This window comes from Mus caroli, unplaced genomic scaffold, assembly GCF_978045245.1.
Source record: "Mus caroli unplaced genomic scaffold, Mus_caroli_1 scaffold_8, whole genome shotgun sequence".
Classification (NCBI taxonomy): Eukaryota; Metazoa; Chordata; class Mammalia; order Rodentia; family Muridae; genus Mus; species Mus caroli.
Window position 1 is genome coordinate 116,008,240 of NW_028227263.1, and position 15,714 is coordinate 116,023,953.

General features: G+C 51.6%; 2 protein-coding genes across 2 annotated transcripts; both read left to right on the forward strand.

Annotated features, from left to right (window-relative positions):
- Positions 1 to 3: 3 nt before the first annotated feature.
- Spred3 (sprouty related EVH1 domain containing 3) lies at positions 4 to 9,454 on the forward strand. Its single transcript, XM_029479878.2, has 5 exons — positions 4 to 180; positions 1,229 to 1,397; positions 1,490 to 1,566; positions 5,206 to 5,340; positions 6,034 to 9,454. Exons 1-5 carry the CDS (start codon positions 4 to 6, stop codon positions 6,700 to 6,702), a joined length of 1,227 nt encoding a protein of 408 aa, XP_029335738.1. The 3' UTR covers positions 6,703 to 9,454.
- Positions 9,455 to 11,970: 2,516 nt separating this feature from the next.
- Positions 11,971 to 15,679, forward strand: Tslig3c (tRNA splicing ligase complex subunit 3C). The gene is made up of 8 exons (XM_021167914.3): positions 11,971 to 12,089; positions 12,189 to 12,334; positions 12,410 to 12,544; positions 12,862 to 13,067; positions 13,505 to 13,582; positions 13,663 to 13,779; positions 14,720 to 14,887; positions 15,355 to 15,679. The coding sequence occupies exons 1-8, from the start codon at positions 12,049 to 12,051 to the stop codon at positions 15,496 to 15,498; spliced, it is 1,035 nt and encodes a 344-aa protein (XP_021023573.1). The 5' UTR covers positions 11,971 to 12,048; the 3' UTR covers positions 15,499 to 15,679.
- Positions 15,680 to 15,714: the final 35 nt, after the last annotated feature.

Genomic DNA, 15,714 nt, shown 5'->3' on the forward strand with positions numbered 1-15,714 from the left:
TACATGGTGCGGGTCCGAGCCGTGGTGATGGCCCGAGATGACTCCAGTGGGGGCTGGCTGCCTGTGGGGGGCGGGGGCCTCAGCCAGGTGAGCGTATGTCGGGTCCGAGGGGCCAGGCCCGAGGGGGGGGCCCGCCAGGGGCACTACGTCATCCACGGGGAGCGGCTTCGGGACCAGAAAGTGAGCCACCCTGGGGTGTGGGAGTGGGATGAGCCCTGGGGAAGGAGGGCTGGGGCTGGGGAGGGGGTGGCAAGGAAAGGTTACACTGTCCCTCTGCCACTGGGACTCAAAGTGGGCCGTGGGATGGAGTTTGGAATAAATAATCTGGTTTGTGAATTAGGAGCTGGGCTTTGGGGGTGGGGTGAAGGATTAGGAAGCTCCTGTCCTCTGTTACTCTGGCTGTTCAGTCAGCTATTTTGGTAATGGCCTTCCTGCCCCATTTGTGTACCTCCTTTAACCCTGGTCCGTTCCACAATGACCCAGCTCATACCCAACTCCCATCATGTCCCCTTTCTGTTCAGAATCCTCCTCTGGCTCCATCTTATTCACAGATGCTCACCAGGAGATGGCAACCAAGTGGTCCTTGTCTGCCCTAAGTATCTGGAGGCGTTTGTGGGGTCTGCTTAGAAGTGTTGAATGTAGTTGACAGTCCTAAGTCACTAGGGATGTTGTAGCAGGAGGATAGGATTGTAAGGCCAGCCTGGGCTAGGTAGTGAGAACTTATCTAAAGCAAAAAACTTGGAGAAGGAATACATTTCAGAGCAGGGCATCAGGAACAGTGTAGAGGAAGTGTTGATGTCAGACAAGGACATGGAGGGAACACAAGGGGTGGTCAGCATCCAGTGGACTGTATAGAAGGTATCTCTGGGTAAGTTTTCCAGGAATTATTGAGGCACCAGAAAGGAACTGGTTGTAATAATTTGATGTGTTCAGTAAAGTGTAAATAATGCTTTTTCTTCAATCAAAAGAGGCATCGTTAGCATATGAGAACAGGTTAGGGTTTTTGTTTGTTTGTTTTCTTTTTTTGACATTTAATAAGATTTGAGGTTCCTATTGGGACATCAAAGGAAGAAATCAGATAGGCATAGAAATGAAAGGATTGAAGGAATATTGTAGAATCAGAGATACATCTCCTAAAATTAGGGCATATTAGTGTCTAGGTACACGTGGTGTTGGGATGCTGGAGTGTACAGAGGGTTAGCTGACCTAGCCCCTTCCTATCCCTCAGACCACCTTGGAGTGTACCCTGAGGCCAGGTTTGGTTTACAACAAAGTGAATCCCATCTTCCACCATTGGAGCTTGGGGGACTGCAAGTTTGGGCTGACGTTTCAGAGTCCTGCAGAAGCAGATGAGTTCCAGAAGAGCCTGTTGGCTGCGCTGGCTGCACTGAGTCGAGGTCAGTGGTCCAGGCACACACAACCAGGCTTGGGAACAGAATGGGAGAATCTGGGGTCTGGGGACTCACTTCTTCCTTTCTCCCTGCCCTAGGCTCGCTGACTCCCTCCTCTTCCTCTTCCTCCTCCTCCCCTTCCCAGGACACTGCAGAGACTCCCTGCCCTCTGACGGTGAGTCTTGGGATCCCACTCCCATGGGAGGGCAGAGGGTTGGTTCTAGTCTATAAATATTCCTGATTACTTGCTGTGTAGTCTGCAGAAGGCCACATGCTAGGGACACAAGATCAGGCCCATATGGATAATGCCAGTTCAGCCATGGTTGTGCTAGCTTTCCTATTCTTGTATCTCCAGCTATCAACTTATCTTTTGAGATAGGGTCTAATGTAGCCCAGGCCAACCTCAAGCTCAATATGTATCTGATGATAATCTTGATTTCAGTTCTCTTGAATGCTGGAATTCCTGGTGTGTCACCATGTGTGGCTTCCTGTTTTGTCATGATCCATACATTTTGTTCAAGTGCTACAAAGCACACACACCAGGCAGTGTTTTAGGCACCAGGGATAAATAAGAAAGCAAAACAAGCTTCCTTTTCTCTTGGTGCTTTAGAGAAAAATACAAAATATAAAAAGAAATAAATGTTAAAATAAACACACAGACAAGTGAATTGCTAATTCCTTTTGTTTTGGTTTTCCGAGACGAAGAGTTTCTCTGTGTGGCCCTGGCTGTCCTGGAACCTGCTCTGTAGAACCAGGCTGGCCTCGAATTCAGAGATCCACTTCCCTCTACCTGCCAAGCGCTGGGATTAAAGGCGTGCGCCACCACCACCCTTGTATGAATTGATAATTTTATCTTCTACTTATTGCTCAAGCAGCAGGCTTGTAAATTTGGAGTCATCTTTGACTCCATTGTTCATTTGTTTATTTGTTGGGTTTTTTTTTGGGGGGGGGGGCAGGGCCTTACTACACAGCCCAGGTCAAGTGACCCAGGGACAGATGGTGTGGGATCTTAAATCTTATATGCACCTGCAAGGACGCGTTCCTTTACCTTGAGTGATGGTGCCTTAGAGGGCACTGAGTGAAGAGAGGGTGTGGTGGCAGCTGACCATCAGTAGAGTTAGAGGGCACTGACTGAGTGAAGAGAGGGTGTGGTGGCAGCTGACCATCAGTAGAGTTAGAGGGCACTGACTGAGTGAAGAGAGGGTGTGGTGGCAGCTGACCATCAGTAGAGTTAGAGGGCACTGAGTGAAGAGAGGGTGTGGTGGTAGCTGACCATCAGTAGAGTTAGAGGGCACTGAGTGAAGAGAGGGTGTGGTGGCAGCTGACCATCAGTAGAATCCTGTGGCTCTGGTGGAGAAACTGATGATAAGCAGGAGAGGGGCTGACGATGAGAAACTGATAGGTTTGTTAGGAGATGAAGTTAGCCTGGATCCCATGATCCTTCTATCTCAGTCTCCCAAGAGTGAGGTTACAGGCACATCACCACGCTGGGCTGAGTCTTGTTTTTTCCTGCTTCCCATAGAATCTGTCACAGTATTGGTTCTGCTTTCTTTTTCAAAAAAAAAAACAAAACTTTTTTATATATGTTTATGAGTGCTTTGCAGACGCTCGCGTGCGTGTGTGTGTGTGTGTGCGCGCGCGCGCATACACACACACACACACACACACACACACACACACACACACACACAGTGGGGCTATTATCAATGGCTGAGTCTGATCATAGCCTTTCCCCATTCAGACCCTTCCCGTGGCACATAGGATAGGATCTATCTGGGCCTGGGCTGCTCTACCCCTCACCTTCTTGTCACTCCAGACTCCTCCTCACTATCATTGCAACAGGGTTGGTGTTTTCCTGTCCTGGGACCCTTATGTCCAGAACACATCTTCAGATCTGACCTGATCTTTTCTTCTGGGGTTTTATGCAAATGTCTTCTTGGTGGCTTCACTGAGCCACCTATTTAAGATCGCATTCTCAGGCCAGGATGTGACTTGCTTAGTGAAATGCTTGCCTAGCATTCACAGAGACCTGGTTTTGATTCCCCAGCTGGCATCTGTAATCCCAGCACTAGGGAGGTAGAGTCAGGAGGATCGAAATTCAAGGTCATCCTTGGGCTATGTTACAAATTTGAAGCCAGCTTGGAATATATAAAACATTTTCTCCAGGTAGACACACACCTTTATATCTCAGCACTTGGGAGGCAAGAAGCAGGTGGCAGGAGGATTTCTGTGGGTTTGAGGCCAGCCTGGTCTACATTCAGGACTACATAGAAAAACCCTGTCTCAATGAACAAACGAAACCGTTGCACGTCACCACCACTCCCCAGTTACAATTGCCAATGTCCTTTATTTGGTTCTAATCCCCTCCCCCTTCTAAGACAGTTTTCTTTCTTTTTTTAAAAAAACTAATAATTTTATTTATTTATTTATTTATTTATTTTGGTTTTTCGAGACAGGGTTTCTCTGTATAGTCCTGGCTGTCCTGGAACTCACTTTGTAGACCAGGCTGGCCTCGAACTCAGAAATCCACCTGCCTCTGCCTTCCGAGTGCTGGGATTAAAGGCGTGCACCACCACGCCCAGCCTTTATTTTTATTTTCATGTACGTGCATGTATGCATGAGGGTGTTGGATTACCTGCAACTGCCATGTGGTTGCTGGGGATTGAACCTGGGTCCTCTGGGAGAGCATTCCACGCTCTTAACCTCTGAGCCATCTCTCTAGCCCTCTAAGACAGTTTTCTTACCTGTTAGTTTCCTGCCCTTTCTATGCTAGCATGTCAGCTCCCAGAAGCCATGGATCTTTTGCTAGTACCTTGCTTCACCTCCAGTCCCTAAAACAGTGCCCAGTACATAGTGAGTGTTAGGCAGATGGGCCAAGTACATTGAATTGAGTGATAATAAATGAGGCGCAGAATATCCAGATGCATTTAGGGAGTTTATGCGAATACGGAGATCAACAAAACTAGTTCCTTGGGTCAGAGAGAGTCTCAAGGTCATGAGGGATGGAGGTGGCCCTCCAGCAGTCACGCACAGTTCCTGTGTATGGGACTCTTCTGGCATGCTGTGGTGGTCAGTGGATATAGACTGGAGGCTGTGAACAGATGAGGTAGGAGGTTACAGGAAAGGAAGCAGAGGCTCGGGAAGTGGGGTTTCAGCTAGTAAAGTATGACGCCTGGTCTGGGTGGAGGAAAGGTGTCCAGGCAGGCAAACTATCCTTTTGAGCTGTAGTGGAAACGAAGCTGCAAGGTTCTGGCGGGCCAAGGAAGCGTGCTTCTGGGAAGGAAGGTATAGTGTATGGTAGTTTGGTGTCCTATTAGGAGTCTAGTAAAAACGGTGCCCATATCCAGAGGTCTGGGTGGCACACACCTATAATCCCAGCTGCTCCTGAGGGAAGGCAAGATGATCTTGAGTTTGAGGCCTGGCCTAAGTGAGCAAGGGTGGTGAGTTTGACATGGTGGAATCCACCAGTAAAAGGCTGGGGAGTGGCTAAATGGTAGATGTTTACCCACAATCCACTAGCAATAGGGACGGCTATTGCCGAGAAGCACCAGCGAGAGACTGTATCGTGGCTCAGCTGTAGAGGGCGCTGTAAGAGACAGTGTCCTCACATCCTTAAGAATAGATACTATGATAACTCCCATTTTAAGAGCAGACACTTGGGCTCTTAGGTGAGCTCACTTGTCACACAACCAGTCAGTGGCAGAGCAAAGGTTTGAGCTCAGACCTCTTGGCTGCAGAGCACTTGTTCTATGTAAGGGTATCTTTCTTTGGTTGGGGAACTCCCCTGCACTGAGGTCTCACCAATCTCCCGCAGTCCCACGTGGACAGCGACTCCTCCTCCAGTCACAGCCGCCAGGAGACTCCTCCCACAGCTCCCATTGCCACAGTGGAGTCAGCAGCTGCCTTCCCACCGGCCACGCCCCCACAAAGGCGCCGCTCCTCTGCTCAGGTACGACCTCCTCTGCCCTCCCGCCCCTCAGCAGTAAACCTGAATAGAATTGGACAGCTCCCTAAGCTGTCTGCTGCTGGAGCCCCACTAAGTGATAAGGCACACAGTTTCCGGGAAATGGCCAGCCTGACTGAGCTGAAGGTGGTAGTGGAATAGAAAGGGCCTGGGTTTGGGGCTGAGGTTTGTAACTCAGCAATAGACTGCTTGTCTAGCAAGTGGGAAGGTGTTGGAGGCGCTGGGTCGTGAATAAAGACTCCTGGACTCCCGAGAGCTGGTAGGAACTTCCAAGTGTCTCTAGCTCTCTGGGAGATTTGAGGGCTGCCTAGTTTATGCAGGGACTTGTGGGATGACGTGGATAGGTTTTCTAGTATGTTAAAAGATGCTGGTACTATGGAAGGACTTCTTAAGACTGTTTACTTTATCCTGAAGGAGGGACTTGGGGTTGAGTGTGACCCAACTGGGAAATCTTAAGCCACAAGGCCCTTAAGGTGTGTGTTTGCTGCCTACCTTGTTCTGTTTCTGCGGGCATGAGGAACCCCGAGCCCAAGAGAGTTCAAGGGAACACAGTCCCTTCTGACTGATGCCTTCTGTTTTCATTCTGGGATTTTGGGTCTTCCGAACCTGGGTAGCTTATGGGTATTCAGTAAGTTGCAAATTTCCTTAACCAGACCTCCTTGTCCCTTGGCTCTGCAGAGCTACCCTCCGCTTCTACCGTTCCCTGGGATTCCTGAACCTTCCGAGTCTTTAGCTGGGGCAGGGAGCCAGGGCTGGGGCAGCCGCGGCTATGAGGACTACCGGCGATCTGGACCACCGCCTCCACCTCTTGCCCTGTCTACCTGCGTTGTGCGCTTTGCCAAGACTGGTGCATTGAGGGGTGCAGCCCTGGGTCCTCCAGTGTCACTCCCTGCCCCTCTCACAGAGGCTGCACCCCCAGCACCTCCTGCTCGTCCACCCCCGGGCCCAGGCCCCACCCCTGCTCCAGCCAAAGCCTCCCCAGAGGCTGAGGAGGCTGCACGTTGTGTGCACTGCCGAGCACTCTTCCGCCGCCGGGCAGATGGGCGTGGTGGTCGCTGCGCAGAGGCCCCTGACCCAGGTCGCCTGCTAGTGCGCCGGCTCAGCTGCTTGTGGTGTGCCGAGAGCTTGCTGTACCACTGCCTGTCAGACGCCGAGGGTGACTTCTCGGACCCGTGTGCTTGTGAGCCAGGCCACCCACGCCCTGCTGCGCGCTGGGCTGCTCTGGCTGCTCTGTCTCTGGCAGTGCCCTGTCTCTGTTGTTATGCGCCCCTGCGCGCCTGTCACTGGGTTGCAGCACGTTGTGGCTGTGCGGGCTGTGGGGGTCGCCATGAGGAGGCTGCACGGTGAGGATTGTTGGGCTGGTTTGGAAATCGGTCTGAAGACCCAAAAATTGAAGGTCCAGGACCCTGAACAGCATATGAACCTAAAACCCAAACTTAGGTGTATCTGGAACTTGAATGGATTTGAGAGATCCCAGATCTGGTACCTGGACCCCAAACTGAGGACTGAGATACCCAGACCCTGGTTCATCAGGGTGTCTGCCCACCTGAAGTCCTGAATTCTGGATTCTCCATACCTTTTCCCCACTGAGAAGACTTAGAATATTTTCAAACATTGCATCTCAAGGGGCCCAGGAACTCACATCTTGGACCCTGACTCTGTCTAAATGCCCAACCCAGACTTCAGGTCATACTTGACATTGTAAACACTCATATTACGGCCCCCAAACTAGTCAAGAGTTACTAAAACTTGACACTATTATCAAATGACTTAGACCTTGAGACCAGAGGACCCAGAATCACCAGAAAATGGTCCCTGAATTTTCACCTGAGACCTGGTATCTTCACATCTAGATGCTCTTATAGCCCCAGGATGGTTTGGAATCACCAGATACTGGCCTGGACTCCACTCCCGAGAGTCCACAGACATTGCCATCAGTTCGTGTGCAAGTGACCCGCAAGTTCCCTAGCACCCCAGATTTAAAATGTATTAACTCCTTAGATATCCTCACATATTAGGTATTTTCAGACCAAAATTACTTGGGAGGCCCTTTTCAGAGCTCAGCAAGGTCCAGATAGCAGATACCAAGATGCTCGGGAGGAGCCAGGGACCAAACACCTACTCCTCAAGCCAGCCATGAGAATTTGAGTCTTATGGATGGGCTCTGAGATGCCTGGTATCCTTAAATGTCTGCCTGAAGGCCACCTGCACTTTGGGCCCAACACACTGGTTTGTAGAGATTAGCTAACCTTCCAGTTTCCCTTAGGCCTGAAGTTTGAAATATTCTGGAAACATCGGCTTCCTACACTCCCCTTCCACCACGTTGGGTGGAAGCCTGGAACTTAGAAGATTCAGTGGTTATGGTAACCCAGGTCCTTCATTCCTTGACTCTCAGCCCTAGAGCAAATCCAAAGTGCTTTATGAGCCCTGGATCTAAGACCCCAAGATGTCATTGGGCCCTGGGTGCAGGAATCAAGCCCTCACAATCTTGGGATTGGTTTTGGCCCGACACCTTGATCCCTTCAGACCAGAGACATTCAGCAACAAGATGCCCCAGTCTTTCAGCACCTTTAGGCTTCAGGTGTTCTTGAATTCAAAGTACTTGTAGACTAATGAAGCCCCTATTTCCTCACTACCTGATTTCCCTGTCTCCCATGTCCTGCCATCCAGAGGCCCATAAAACTGAAATGCCCTAGCAATGCCCAGACTCCCACCCCCACCCCCTTTATCCTAGGGCAGGGTACTTAAGCCAGTGTAAATTCAGATTCCTGGAATCCGGGATCACCTAGCAGCTTCCCTTTCCCCTCTCTAGGGCCTGGCTTTGCCATGGAAGATTGTACGCTGTCAGCTCAGCAGAGGCAGGCAGCTACAGGGATCAAGCAGAGACAGCAGAAGGCCTACCCTTTGCACACCTGTAATTCCGGGGCCAGCAACTGATCCCCAGAAGCCCCACCCCCACCTTGCAGATTTCCCACACTATAACCCCTAGTACATTCAGGTCCCTCCCCTGTGAACCTCTACCATCTCAGTTGGGGGTTGCTCTGAGAAGCTCAGTATTGTTTTGTAGTACTTCCCCACGGAGAAGAGAGGTGCCACAGCCTCTTTTCCCTACATAGAGACACTAGGATCAGGTGTCCTGGATAGGAGAACTAAGGTTTCAGAGCCAAAGTCTTGATGGTTCATGGGCTTAGGACCTACATCTGGCCCTAAGTACCTGGGAATGTACACTTGAATCATTCTTCATTACCCAGACTTGGGTGGCCTTGTGGGGATTCGAGGGATGAATATTTGTGTCACTCCCTTTAAATTATTAACTATTTATTGTATCCGGAACCTGTGATTCAGCTCCCCCCAAGCAGATCCTGGGATGGGTGAGAGAAAATGGGGAAAGAGGGTGTCCCTCCCATCCCCATTCTGCCCAGCTCTCATCAATGTCAGACCCACCAGAGCTGAGGGCAGAGGGACTGGGGGCTGGGGCAGCCTGGGTCCCCATCCTCTCTTTGTGCCTCGGTCTCCCCCCCTTCCATGGTAAGCGGGGGAAGCTCCATTCTTAACCTACCTCGTTTTGGGAAGGGGTGGGGAGGGGGACCAGAGTGCTGTATGGTGCTGTGAGATCTTCGGATTAAGCAGTGGGGACTTGGGGAAGGTTCCCTAGTCCCCCATCTCCAGTACCCCCTCTCCCAGGTCCCCCTGCCCTGTTCCTTGTCGATACCCACCTCTGATCCATGATTACCTTTCATTGCCCCCATATCTGGGGTGCATGGAGGACTGAACCCTGGGAGCCAGGAAGACCTCAGATCCTAGAGCTCCAGCCCAATTTTCCAGCTGCTTGCCCCCCAGACCTTGGGGGAGGTACGCCAACATTTATCTTCCTGATCTTGATTCCAAGCCAGTCTGTGACCTTGTTAGTGTCAGGGCAGGCTGATGTGGAGGGAGGATGGGGGCCAAAGACCCAGCCTTGTCATTGGGGGAGGGAAGGGACTTGAGATCTGCTCCAAGAAATGTCTGTGACTGTGTCTCAGCCTGGTCTTTATTCGTGTTGGTGCGCCCTGTCCCCTTGTTTACCCGAAGGGCTTGTCTTTACTTCTTGTCCCTCTACATGCTTCAGTCCCGAGCTGGTCATCTGGCTGGTTTATATGTCCAGTCAAGTACATTTAATAAGCCCCTAATGTGTCAAGCCCCATTGTGACTGACACAGTGAACAACGGGAGGGGAGGGGGTTCTGTGGGTATGCGCAGGGGCCAACCAGCACCAGCCATTAAAGTAGGAATTGGGCTGGTAAGTTGGAAATGGATTTAAGCAAGGTGGATCCTGGGAGGGGAGGGTGGAGAGGCTTTGAGTGACATTTTGTTACCCCAATGGAATGGAGTTAAGCAAGGTGGATCCTGGGAGGGGAGGGTGGAGAGGCTTTGAGTGACATTTTGTTACCCCAATGAGTGAGATGGGACCATAGGAAGGCTCCCAAGTATTGGTTTGTATTTTCAAAGGCTATCGCTGTGTGAGGAAGACTCCTGGGGTTGTCCCTTTGGAGCTGCAGGTAGTGTCTGTGAGAGGGAAGAGGGAGGTTAATGGATGTTTGGAAAGACTCCATATATCGAAAAGAAATGTGCTTGCTTGCCCATAGGTATGTGTATGCATCACCTGGCTCCTCTTGGTATCAGGTCCCCTAGAACTGAGCCATGTGGTTGCTGGGAACCGAACCCAGATGCTTAGCTCTCTCTCCAACCAGAGCTCCTAGATTTACACATGGAGTTTGGCAGAAGGCTGAGAATGTTGCTCAGTGGTGGGACACATGCTTAGCATGGGTAAGAGCTTACGGTAAGGCCCAACACCAAAGAAGGAGTAAAGGTCATTAGCCCAAGGGTTTGGTTTGGTTTGGTTTGGTTTTGAATGTTTTAAAATTATATGTGGTTCCATGCATGTGAGCTGGAGTTTCAGGTGCTTGTGGGCCACATACATGGGAACTTGTGGTGATCTTCCTACGAGAACACATGTCTAAGTCACCAGATCTGGTTTTGAAACATTTATTATTTTGTATTTATGTACATGTGTGTTTGCAGGGATGCCCAAAGAGGCCAAAGAGCATGGCGTATCCTCGGGTGCTTATGAACCCCCCAGAGGTCAGTGCTGGGAGCCAGCTTTTGAGAGAGCAGCAAGTCCAGTTCCCCGACTTGTTGGATTTTTGTTTGTTTTTGGACAGGGTTTCTCTGTGTAGCCCTGGCTGTCCTGGAACTCACTCTGTAGACCAGGCTGGCCTTGAACTCAGAAATCCGCCTGCCTCTGCCTCCCGAGTGCTGGGATCAAAGTCATGCGCTACCACGCCTGGCTCTGCTTGTTATTAACTGAGGATGCACCTTAACATATGGACCATAATCCTCACAGACACTTTTTTAAGACTGAGTGCTTGAGGGGGCTGGTGAGATGGCTCAGCAGTTAAGAGCACCAACTGCTCTTCTGAAGGTCCTGAGTTCAAATCCCAGCAACCATATGGTGGCTCACAACCATCCATAGTGAGATCTGACGCCCTCTTCTGGTGTGTCTGAAGACAGCTAGAGTGTACTTACATACAATAAATAAATCTTTAAAAAGAAAAAAAAAGAATGAGTACTTGAAACATTGGGTGTGACACAAACCTGTAGTCCCAGATCTTGGGGGGCTAAGATAGGAGGGTCTTAGTGAGGCCAGATTCCATTTAATATGTTAATGGCTGGAGAGATGGCTCAGTGGTTAGGAGCACTTGTTCTCGCAGAAGACTTGGGTTTGGTTCCCAGCACCCACACAATACTTCACAACCACCCGGTAGTCCAGTTGCAGGAGATTGTAAGCCTTCTGACTTCTGTGGGTACAAGGCACGCGCGCATGCACGCGTGTACACACACACACACACACACACACACACACACGCACACATGCGCGCACACACACGACATTCATACACATAAAACATACTTTATTGCCCTTGGATCCCAATCGCATAAATGGAAAAAACCAGTTTGGCAGAAACATTAGCTGGCAAATGGAGTCAACCCCAGTCCCATCGGCTTGCCTCCCCCTTAGGATGGAGTTTCTCAATGGCATCTGCTTTTTCTTTCGAAGGCCTACAGGGGCAGAGAGGATGGCTAACACTGGACCCACTGTGAGGTGGAAGGAGGGTCTGGCTGAGGTGGGAGAGTGGATGTGACGATGTGCTGATATTCAATCCTAAAGTGGAAGAAAAACAAATCGGATGGGACTTTCGGTCTGGGGTGCATTAAGAACAAAGGGCAGCTGGGCGTGTCACACGCCTGTCAACCAGCAAACAGAAGGAGGAAGCAGGACTAAGAAGCCAGCCTGAGCTACATATATGTATATATCGAGACCCTGCCTCCAAAAGTATAAAAGTTAAATAAGTTGCTTTTTGCTTTTTTTTTTTTTTTTTTTTTTTTGAGTGTCGGACAGTAGGGACACTCAAGCCTCCTGCGACCTCGTAGATCCAAACCTCAAGCTATAAAATTTACACTGGACAAGTTACCTGAAGGGTGCGCGTGGCGCGCGACCAAGCCAATAGGAGCGCCGAAGCGCCTTCGCACGAGAATATGGTTGGATAGCGGCGGGAGAGAGGAGGCGGAGGAAGGAGGAGGCGGAGGGAGGAGGGGGCGGAGCCTTTCCCAGGCGGAAGGGGGCGCGCGCACCGGGTCCGCAAACGAAGTTGCCATGGATGGGGCTACGGTAGCGGGTGACCTTCTGACACTGGGGTAAAGGATTCGGTGGTGTGGCCTGGGGGTACGGGAAGGGCGCACTCGCCTGGGGACGCGGACGCAGAGGGACTCGCACTGATGCGTGCCCCGCCGCAGGTACGATGCCCTCCCGGAGGGGGCGTCTCGGGGTCCCGCGTGTGCAGACTTCAGGGCGCTGTGCGCGCGGCTGGCGGCCGAGCTGACGGCTCTGGGAGCTCTGGAGCGGCGAGAGGAGGGCACCGCAGTGCTGGGCGCCGGCCACGGTGCGTGAGAAGCTGGGTGGACGGCGGGTAGAGCCGCGGAACCCGCTGCTCCCTGATGGCTTCTTCCTCCCGCAGGCCCGGACACAGAGGAAGAGTTCCTGCGGCAGTTGGCCGGCTTGCTGCGGGCGTTGCACTGCCCGGATCGCGCGCTCTGCGGCGGAGACTGCGCCACCGTGCTGCGGGAGCCCGGCGGCGGCCTGCGCCTGCTGCGTGAGCGAGCTTGGAAGGCCCCGGGTCGTGGTGGTGGGCGGGGCCTCTGAATGGGGCGGGCTCTGACGCTCAGACTGAGCTCCCGTGGGTGTGGCCAAAGCTTTGCGGTTAGCTTGAAGGCCGCAGGTAGATAGGCTAGGGTTAATTAAGGCTTGGCTAGAATTCTGACAGAGGCCTCTGAAAACTTTAATGCGTTGAGTTAAATGCCAGTCGGGTGGTTCTGAAGTGGACCCACATCCCCCATTGTCGGTGGGTGAGGCTTACTCTGGGGGAGGGGCCAAGGTTCTGGTTGGGCAGGGATCTACTTCTGTTTTTAGGGTTTCTTTGCTCTGAGCTCCAGGCTGCCCGCCTCTTGCATCTAAGGCTCCAGCGGAATTCTAGCCCTGTGCCATCCTTTGGAGAAGGGACAAAGAAGGGGAATGGCGTTGTTCAGGAACTGACGCTAACTCTTCAAGCCCTGGGGCTCCCCAGACCCCTGCGTGGAACCCTGGCTAGCCAGCTACTTCGGGAATTTCATGACAAGGTACAGAGAGACTCCTCCTGAGGTACCTTACTTGTGGAAAGGATCCTGTTTTCAAAACCAACTCTAAAAAGGATGACCCATCGACAGTGGCCATTCGTTCTAATTTGCTTTTTGCTGTGATAAAACACTGACCAAAGCCATCTTAGGGGAGGAAACCGTTTGTTTCCCTTTGCAAGTTACAGCCCACCGTTGAAGGAAACTAAGGCAAGAACTCAAGTCTCAAGCCAGCCATGGAGGACGACCATTTACTAGCGCATGCCTCCCAGCTTGTTCAGCTACCTCTTATACAGCCCAGGCCCAGACCCATAGCAATTGTCAAGTTGGCAAAAGTCGTTAACACTTCTGAGACCCAGGTTCACAGGGTTGAGGGAAACTAGAGCCCCTGAGAAGGTCCATCCTGTTTGTGTCTCATTGGCTTCCAATGATTCTCCCACCAGATCTCTGAGCTGCTGCCATCCCTGCCCCCAGAGTCCATGAAGCCCCTCCTTAACTCGCAACTGGATGCATCCCGATGGGTGAGAACATGTGCAGATGGCTGTGAACCGTATCTACCCAGAGACGGGACCCTGGGTGTGACCAAGACCTTTCCTTCCAGGAAGCCCTGGAGTCTCTCTCCCAAAGCCTGACAGAACAGTACTGCTGCCGCCGCTGCCTCCTCCTGAAGCGCCTTGACCTCACAACATCTGCTTTCCACTGGGGTGACCGGGCAGAGGTGTGGGGACCATAGCAAGAATAAGCAGGCCCGCCAGAGGAGCTCAGCTGCAGGGAAGGGGGTCGAGGGTGAAGAATATATACTCTTGGGGATCCTGGGGCCCAGGCCACTTTAGAATCTTAAGATTTCACTTTTCATTTTATGTGTTTTGCCTATATGTGTGTGCACATCATGTGTGTGCAGTATCCACAGAGGCCAGAAGGGGGTGTTTGATCCCTTGGAACTGGAGCTATAAGAAGGTTGTGAGCCACTAAGTGGGTACAGGGAACTGATCCCAGGTCTCCTATAAGAGCAGTACGTTCCCTTAATGTCAAACCATCTCTCCAAACCACACTTTAGAATCTTACAGGGTTTAAGACACTTCTAGACTCTCAGGGCCTCAAGGGCATTCTAGAAAGCCCAGCTCTCAGCTGGGCGTGTCCTCAGAACTGTTTATCGTATGTAACAAAATAGACGGTTTGGCTATTTTTTTTTTTAAAACTGGTTTTGTGTAGCCATGACAAAAAAAATACCAGAAACCCAGAGCTTTTTCAGGAAGAACAAGTTCCTTTTGGCTTATGGTTTTGGAGGCTGAAACATGTAGGCTTGGACAGGTGCTGGCCAATATCCCATCCCATGACATCATAACATAATAGGACTTGCAGGACTCCCTTCGATGGTGGTACCCCGTGATTGTCAGCCAGGCTCTAGCTCTCACACTGTCAACCACTTCTGAGATTTTGTTTCTGCTTTAACTCGCGAGGTAGCTGAGGCTGATCTTGACAGCCCCTCCTGATCCCCCTCTTCCCTAGTGCTGAGACTCCAGGGTAACTCGCATCCAGTTCACCACCACAGCACATGCACCTTGGAGAAGCACCCCCTCCCTCCAAAGCACACAGAGGCCCTGAGTAGGGATGAGCTCTTGGGCATCTTATCCCTGTATGCCCTTCTCCTGCTCTAGGCCCACGGAGAGGTCATGAAGGCGGTGCTGTTCCCAATCCGAGGGCTTCTGACTCCGGAATCTGATGTCTCTATCGCACATGTTCTGGCTGCCCGAGCTGACCTTTCCCGCCTGGTCCCAGCTACCAGTGTGGCTGCCCGACGAGGGACCAGTTGTGCAATCAACAAGGTGGGCACACCTGGGGTGGGGAGAGTCTGGGCATCCTTGGCCGCCTTTAGATTGGCCTTTTGGGGGTTCCCCCGGTCCAGTGTTCTCCTTGGTTCCTGGCCTCTGGACTCAACTGAATTCATGCTACCCACTCTGCATGTCAGCTAGAAAGATTTTTTTTCTGAGACAGGGCTTCCCTGTGTAGCCTTTACTGTCCTGGAACTCTGTAGACCAGGGTGGCCTCTTAACTCAGAGATCCTCCTGCCTCTGCCTCCTGAGTGCCAAGATTAAAAGTATGTACCACCGTCACACCCCGCCCCCTTGAGATATAGAGTCTTAGGTAGCCCAGGCTAGCCTCTAACTCATTATGTAGCCAAAGGCTAGGTAGAAACTCTTCCTCCATTTCCCAAGTGGTAGGATGCTGGGGGACACGAGCACCCCCAGCTCTCTTTACCTCCTATTGAAACTCAAGTCTTATCAACTCTTAGGTGCTTATGGGTGATGTGCCAGACCGTGGGGGGCGCCCCAGTGAGCTGGAGGCTCCCATGCCTACTTGGAAGAGCCGGCGAGAAGATGGAGGAAGGGGGAAGGCTGGCCAACAGCGCTGGGGCCGCAGAAAGAAGAAGAAGTAAAGGGCCTTTGAGGGACGGTTGCAGATTCTGCCAGGCGCTGCTGCTGCTGGCACTCCTTCCGGAGGCACTGAGGGTTATCCGAGGCCTTCCCTGTTCTAGAGGCCCTAAATGCCCTACCCCCAGCCACCACTCAACACTATGAACCGTGTTGTCTGAAAAATAAATTTAATTCTTTTGATGACTTTAGGATCTTGTTTCTGTTAGGGACCAGGTAAG